The following is a 7458-nucleotide window of genomic DNA, read 5'->3' as shown; positions in this document are numbered from 1 at the left end:
TTATCATCTTATCTTTAATAAATGAAAATAATACATTTTCAATTTGCGACGGCATTCGTAATGGCCGCCTAGTACAAGTCTTCAGAATAATTTCGTCAAAATTCTTTATTTTCCATTGTAACTTTTCTGCACAATATATCACACCTACTTCTTTTATAAATTATTAATTGAAATATTTGTTATAAATTAACAATTTTTACTATAAATTACTTATTTTATTTCTTATTTTGAAAAATCATAAATGTACACAGGCTGCACGAAAAACGATAATGACATTTACCGGTAGGGGGCGCTATAAGTAGGTTGGATATTGTTTTAAATTATTTGAATTCGAGGTTTTTAGCTCTGAATATACGTGACACAAGGCTGACGACTGGCGGTGTACTACATGTCAACATTATCATTTCGAGACTATGCAGTGAAGTACAATTCAAATTATATTTTGAATCCACATGAACAAAGTCGCAGGCAAGACTCGTTTTAAAAATGCAATTCAAATTATATTTTGAATCCACATGAACAAAGTCGCAGGCAAGACTCGTTTTAAAAATGCAATTCAAATTATATTCTGACTCCACATGAACAAAGTCGCAGGCAAGACTCATTTTAAATATGGTATACAAGAGACTATCTAAATTTATGTAGGCTTCAGTGACCGTTTCTCACTTAATACGTATAATAACTTAATTGCTGTAACTTGTAAATAGAACTAAGCTCAAGTTATAAAAGCATCAATTTATTATTATTATTATTATTATTTTACTTAAAATAATTTATTCTCAATCCCATACAAAGTGGATCCCGTTTATCATTTCGTAAATGGCTCACATAATTAATAATATCGATAGTCTAAGCGTCTCAACGTTTAAGGTACAAACTTCATTTACCAGTACTTGATAGTGCCCAATTTTCAAACCAAAAGGACGTGTAATGTGTCAAATTCAAATTGAAATTTAAAGATTTAAAATTACGAGATGTAAAGAAATATTAATACAAAACGAAACGTTGCATACTAAATTTAAAACAGACATTTAATATTATGTATAAGTGAGTCAGTCTGAAGTAGAATGGGAGATAAGAGAGATATTTTTATATATAATATTCCAAAGACCGCTGCGCATAAGTTTCTCAGTTTTCTTATAGATCATTAACTAATGTGCATTTATACTTTATGGGAGTCAAAACACAGTAGTACACAGTACTGCGTGAATTCGCCTAGAATTGATGGAAATCTAAATTTGGCAACGTACGTATGCTTCTTTCATAACAATTACGTATCAAGTATATGAAATCAAAAGGAAACTTTCATTGATTTATAAAATGAAAATGTGAACAATGTAGATGTGAATGCAAGTTTATTTTTAAATATAGTCAATTAATATCCAAAAAAAAAAACAATAAACCTTAAACTCATTTACCATTTCCCTCCTGGGTACACTCAGCCACTCAATACCGTGGTCGTGATACTTTTTTGCAGGCAGTTAAATATGTACCACGTAGATATTATACATTTCTGTACAATTATGAATAATCAAAATTTTGCAACTTAATAAACGTGTCACTTATATCAAGTAGGTATACTGTACTCTGTAACTGCGTTTGTTGCTACCGCATAGTCCCTTCCATACAATAAAAACAAACGCATATACGTAAACCCCGTTTGAAACATTAAAAGTTATCAAAAATAAATTCAAATCTAACCTGTATGCAATTTCTGGCGTACATTAGCCTATATTAACAACCATTAGGTTCCCATATCTATAAAGCCTGACATTTAAGATTAAAGATCCTTAAAATATTTTCATAAGTACGTGTATTTCTATATATTTCAAAGTAGGTGTAACTTTAGAACAATTAGGATTTACTTTTTACACCACAGAATTTAACCAAATGGACAGATTTACCACAAGAACTGCCTTGCAAAATTACTTTTAGACACTTCTTCACAGAAAATGCACTTATTTTGAAGTAAACACCTCAGTTTACAATGTTAACAAGTAATTTGATAAGAGTAAAGTTTGTTCACAAAATTTAAGTATATCATTTTCAGAGGGTATTAACATTTCATTGAATTACTAGTCTCAATCTATCCATTTTCTTAATTCAAATGAGTTTTCCCTTACATCAACGACATTTATCTACCCCCATTTTTACTTATTCTACCAAGATGAATTCACATATGACATAATAATGTTTTAACTCACGGTTTTTATTCCTGTGTCAAGTATGTTCGTACTTACGAATCGCCGTCCATGATTGTGAGCTGGTTCTTGTACACTTCTGATGAAATCAAACTCATCTTGTAGGTCTTGAAGTCATGTAATAATATAGTCACATAAACGGTACAGAGTAACGATATAACAATTATACGTAAGTAAGTTCACACTAGTGATTAGAAGTATTATAACTACACAAGTATCTCCGTTATTCGACTGCTCTTGCTGAAGTCTCCGACCAGAATGTCGCTCTCTGTTAATTCGAGCGCCGCCAAGGTGTCGTCCCCACTTCACCTACCCGCATCTGTTTTTAAACTGTAGTATCAAATGAGTCACTTATTACTTTAATGTAACGTTATAAAAATGTGATATCGTTAATATCCAAGCTTCTTATTAACGACGATAACAGTTACAATAACATAGATAAATAATATATTAGTTAAAGAAAAAGGGCTGATTATATTTTTTGTATAGGTACATTTTGATTTTTGGAATTAAGCTACACGTGCCGCAATAGCCACATCGCAAATAGTTGTAAACGAAGTATTGGAGTCGTCACTTAAAATATAAATAACATTTATTTTTTATCTTTTAATACAAAAGTATACAGATAACCCAAAAGCAAGGTCCTTGTCAAACTCATGAATCTGATATCGTTTTCTTGATCTTGATCGATCGCTGCTGCGGCACCGTGTTTTTCACGAATAAATAAATTATCAAAACAAAATGTTATTTGTACCCAGATACGAGTACGTACACCGTACAACCGGTACAACGCACACTATAATCACAGTATAAGGATGTATACAGTATTTTATCTTCATACAAACGCACGAAACGCAAGCCACGCCTACTCGCCTCGAGTAAGTATTCACTTAGTATACGAACAGTCGTGAATGTGCCACAGTGACGAGCGGGTGATGTGACGGTTTTTTAAGAAGTATATTTTTTTGTTTCAAGAATAATATGGCGAAGAAAAGTTATAGACTATATTGTGATGTTTTTGGTTGCTTTCTATCCTTATACTGTGCTATAATCGAATTCGACTTATTTCTGTTTTAAAATTAAAAAGTAAAAAATATATTTTTACTTCATTACATCATTCCTACGTTAAATGTTAAAAGTTAAAAGTTTTCGTTTTACGATTATGTGAAACTAAAATTCTTTACTTGTTTTGCGTCACTGTGGTGTCACCGACAACTAACATAAGAGAAATACTTAGTATGTTTGAAATCACATATTTTTTCTAAGCGAAGAGTTTTACTAGGCTGGTTACAAATGACAAAAATATAATAAAATGCAGATTTAAAAAATCAATAACATTGATTAATTTTCAATAGTGATGTACTTGGGTACCTACCAAGAAAATACATGAAAATGACATGGAAGCGATAGATAGTTAAGTGTGACATTATCCAAGAAGATGCATCCGCCATGGCATTAACAGAAAACCTCATCTGTTGCACCTCCATTTCTTCATGTATGGCAAGGGCAAGGCCAGAGCAATACCACAGTATAAGGATCTATAGATATTTGTACCGTGGCAATACCTATTTTTTTTTTTTCGAAGGGGGAAACCTTCAAAAGGTACCCGACGACGTGGGAGCGACACCGGGTTATGCGGGATTTTTACCACACTAAAACCCCCCCGGTGGCCGTCCTCGGCGCTTGGTGGAGAACTCTGGGATCTCCGATGGAACACAACCGGAGTCCTCCGAGCGCGATGCCCCAATCGGGCTCTTCCCTGGGGGAGCAGTTTACGCTCCTCCCACACACCTAGTGTTTACAACGGTATGCGGCCACACACACCGTCGTCCTTCCCGGGGTTACTTGCTGGACGGTTCGAGCTCCCACCCTTGCCGCCCGCAACCCCAGAAGCCCCCTTTAAGTCGCCTCTTACGACAGGCAGGGGATACCGTAGCCCTATTCTAGTCCCGAGACTACAGGGACAACCGTGGCAATACCTACCTTAAAGATAAAAATCCTCATACAAGGTTAATATAATGCATGCATTAAGCTTATCTCTGCAACTCTAGCGGCTTAAGGGGGTGGGCGGAAGGAGCCTGGGGGCCTCCAAACACAGTCGCTAAAAAAAAGGTCGTCAGAACCAAACAATCCATGAAATGTGTATCAGTCAGCTAAAAAAAAGATAACAGAATCACCGGCGAACTTTTTACACTGGGGGCCTCCAACGACCTTAGATCGCCACTGCTCAGCAGCACAAGTAACCAACAGCTTTTACGATCAAACGAATGAAGGCGAACTTCTAAGGTAATGACCCCCGTGCTTCTGCTGGTCACACAGGCCTCCTACCGACCGCACAGGCCTCCTACGCACTGACTGTGCTATCGTTTCTGTTATTTTTATTAGACTTATAGCTCACCGGATTTAACTTGATTGTAGAAGGTCTACAATTTTTCGGTGCAACATTCATAAAAGAAGAAAAAACCATGGCAGCCATGTTTGCCAGCTCGTTAAAAAATTCGGATTTTATAATTTGCAGGAGGGTTCGAGGTGCGTCGCGGAGGCAGCGTGAGCGCGGGCTCGGGCGGCGCGGCGGCGCGGCGGCGGCGCGTGTGCGGCCGCGCGGCGTGCGGCGAGCTCGGCCGCGCGATGCTCAGCGAGGCGCTCGGCACCGTGCTGCTGCTGCTGCTCACGTGCCTGCCCGCCGCCGGACACGGCCCGCTGCTGCAGCGCGCCATCACCGCTGGGCTGGTCGTCGCGGTGCTCGTCCAGGTACATACAATTCTTATTAACTTTTAAGGTTAACACGATATTGTTTTTGCAATAAGAGCATTCAGTCCATCGGATGGTAAGTGCCTACTGCCGCTCATGAACACCTGTATTCAATACGATTAATGCCTACCTGAGGTTATTGCCTAGGAATTAATTGAGGATAAGATTCTAAGGAACGCCTCGGATATGTCTACGTTTCCGCACCTTTCAAAGCGGGACAGCAGCGCTTAACACTACTGTTATAAGACAGAAATAGGTGCGGCAGAGGTGCATCCGGAGTCGTACTATAATGAGTGGAATCTTGGAATGCGATGTGCAGTGATGTGATCGGCATTGCAGTGCTTCGACCACATCTCGGGCGCGATGTTCAACCCGACGGTGGCGCTGGCGGCGGCGGTGGCGGGGCGGATCCGCGCGTGGCGCGCGGCGGCGCTGGCGGCGGCGCAGCTGCTGGGCGCGGCGGCCGGCGCGGCGGCGCTGGCGGCGCTGGCCCCGCCCGGCAGCGCGCCCGCCTGCGTCACCAAGCCCGCGCCAGACCTGCCCGTGCTTCAGGTGAGCTACTCGACGCACTTGACACTCAAACTGATATAGTTGTATTAAGTAATCTACAGAAGCTAACTTTGATTGTCAAGTTCCTCTGCTAAAATATAATGTAATCGAGGAATCAGTACAGTGTACGAAGTTTCTTATGACCAGGCGCTGGGTATCGAGGCGACGCTGGGCGGCTGCCTGGCGCTGGCCAACTGCGCGGCGTGGGACGCGCGCAACCGCCGCCTGCTCGACTCGTGGCCGCTGCGCATCGGGCTCGCCGTGGCCGGCCTCTCGCTCGTGGGGGTGCGTGACGACTCTCTGCACTCTCTGACTGGCTTACACATAATTTGTGACAAGAACACGTGGCTACTATATGTGAGACAGAAAACAGATGTAGCCACAGATGTTTGAAGTATTTAATGCTTCAAATTTAAAACTGATCGCTGAATATGAGTCTGTATGTCAGTTACATACATATATAGTAATATTAATGATGGCGCCTAAATAAATTATTTTGAAATCTTATATTAATAATGTGCGTAAAAATAAAAGTATATTTACACTATAGTAATAGAAAGAAAGAAAGAAAGAAAGAAACATTTAATAGGTATTCATATTTCATAATATTCATATCACACATGACATAACTCCCACATGGCACATGTACCCGATAGAGATGCGCATAGAGTGCAGTAACGACTTACCTAATCTACTCATGGCATGAGTGATTTAGTAGATTTGTAATTTCTAATTATTCTATAGGTACGTATGGTTGTAAATTGTTTTTCTTGCAATGTTGCAGGGCGACCTGACGGGCGCCAGCATGAACCCGATGCGCTCGCTCGGGCCCGCGCTCTGCTCCGGCGACTGGACGCACCACTGGGTGAGTGAAACAGCTTATTTCTCACTCAACATGGCTTTCATATGTCGCTAATAATATAATTAATTATGTAATAAAATATATATATAATAAAATTGTATTGATTATTTAAAGTCTGTCCCGATCCCATTTTCTTCGTATGTTTAGTAAATATTACTTATGTTAAGTACTTATACTGGAAGAGGACCAGTTACGCAGAGTTGAAAAAAGATATATTTTTTTTTTACTTTTAAAGGTAGTAGGTAAAAAAACCTAAAATAATCCTAAAAACCTAAAATAATGAATACCGAGTATAAAATACCGCCATTTTAATTTTTAGGAACAACAATCAACATTTCGTCTTATTTTATCTTAAATGGAACCCCCTTGTTCAAAGAAACTATTCTGATTGACAAACTATGTAAAAAAATAAAAAAATATTTTTAATGTTACTTTCATTTTGATGCATGAGAAAAATCATTAGTCAAAACACTAATAGATCTTATTGAATTCCGAGTATAAAATTCCGCCATTTTAATTTTTAATAACAACAATCAACATTTCGTCTTATTTTATCTTAAATGGAACCCCCTTGTTCAATGAAACTACTCTGATCGTCAAATTATGTAAAAAAAATCAAAAAATAATTTTAATATTACTTTCATTTTGACGCATGAGAAAAATCAGTACCAAGAATGGGCATTCTCCTTTTAATAAATATACATTTTACTGCAGATCTACTGGGTGGGTCCGCTGAGCGGGTCGGCACTGTGCTCGGCGCTGTACCGCGCGCTGTGGGCCGCGCCGGCCGCCGCCGCGCCGCGCGCCGCCTCGCCGCCCGCGCGCCGCCGCGACGCCGCCGCCGCCAAGCCGCCCGCCGCGCTCGCCGCCGCCTGACCGCGCCCCCACGATATCCCGCATGACGATCTCCAATACCTTTAAGAACCCCAGCAGATATGATTCTTCTAGCACCGGCGATCCACGATTATTACACGATATATTTATTTATTGCATCTCGATAATACATATAGCAGTTACAACGGAGCAAAATTATGCCTAATAATACCATTCGGTTAACCCTAGGATGGATGGAAAATTTACTTACATATCATGTAA

General features: G+C 39.7%; 1 protein-coding gene across 1 annotated transcript; it reads left to right on the top strand.

The window, feature by feature from the left end:
• The first annotated feature begins 2630 nt into the window (after positions 1-2630).
• LOC140753005 (uncharacterized) lies at positions 2631-7239 on the top strand. The gene is made up of 6 exons (XM_073087352.1): positions 2631-4007; positions 4720-4952; positions 5292-5504; positions 5649-5786; positions 6286-6366; positions 7078-7239. Exons 2-6 carry the CDS (start codon positions 4830-4832, stop codon positions 7237-7239), a joined length of 717 nt encoding a protein of 238 aa, XP_072943453.1. The 5' UTR covers positions 2631-4007; positions 4720-4829.
• Positions 7240-7458: the final 219 nt, after the last annotated feature.

The sequence above is a fragment of the Epargyreus clarus genome, unplaced genomic scaffold (assembly GCF_041222505.1).
Source record: "Epargyreus clarus isolate Ecla_fem2 unplaced genomic scaffold, WU_Ecla_fem_2.2 ptg000026l, whole genome shotgun sequence".
Lineage (NCBI taxonomy): Eukaryota > Metazoa > Arthropoda > Insecta > Lepidoptera > Hesperiidae > Epargyreus > Epargyreus clarus.
This window is presented reverse-complemented; position numbering and strand designations above follow the sequence as displayed.

Excerpts from the sequence above, each read along its gene's own strand:
- LOC140753005 (XM_073087352.1), top strand. The coding sequence starts at position 4,830 with ATGCTCAGCGAGGCGCTCGGCACCGTGCTGCTGCTGCTGCTCACGTGC. Across the intron at positions 5,505-5,648 it reads CAGACCTGCCCGTGCTTCAG|GCGCTGGGTATCGAGGCGAC; the intron begins GTGAGCTACTCG and ends TCTTATGACCAG. Across the intron at positions 5,787-6,285 it reads CCGGCCTCTCGCTCGTGGGG|GGCGACCTGACGGGCGCCAG; the intron begins GTGCGTGACGAC and ends GCAATGTTGCAG.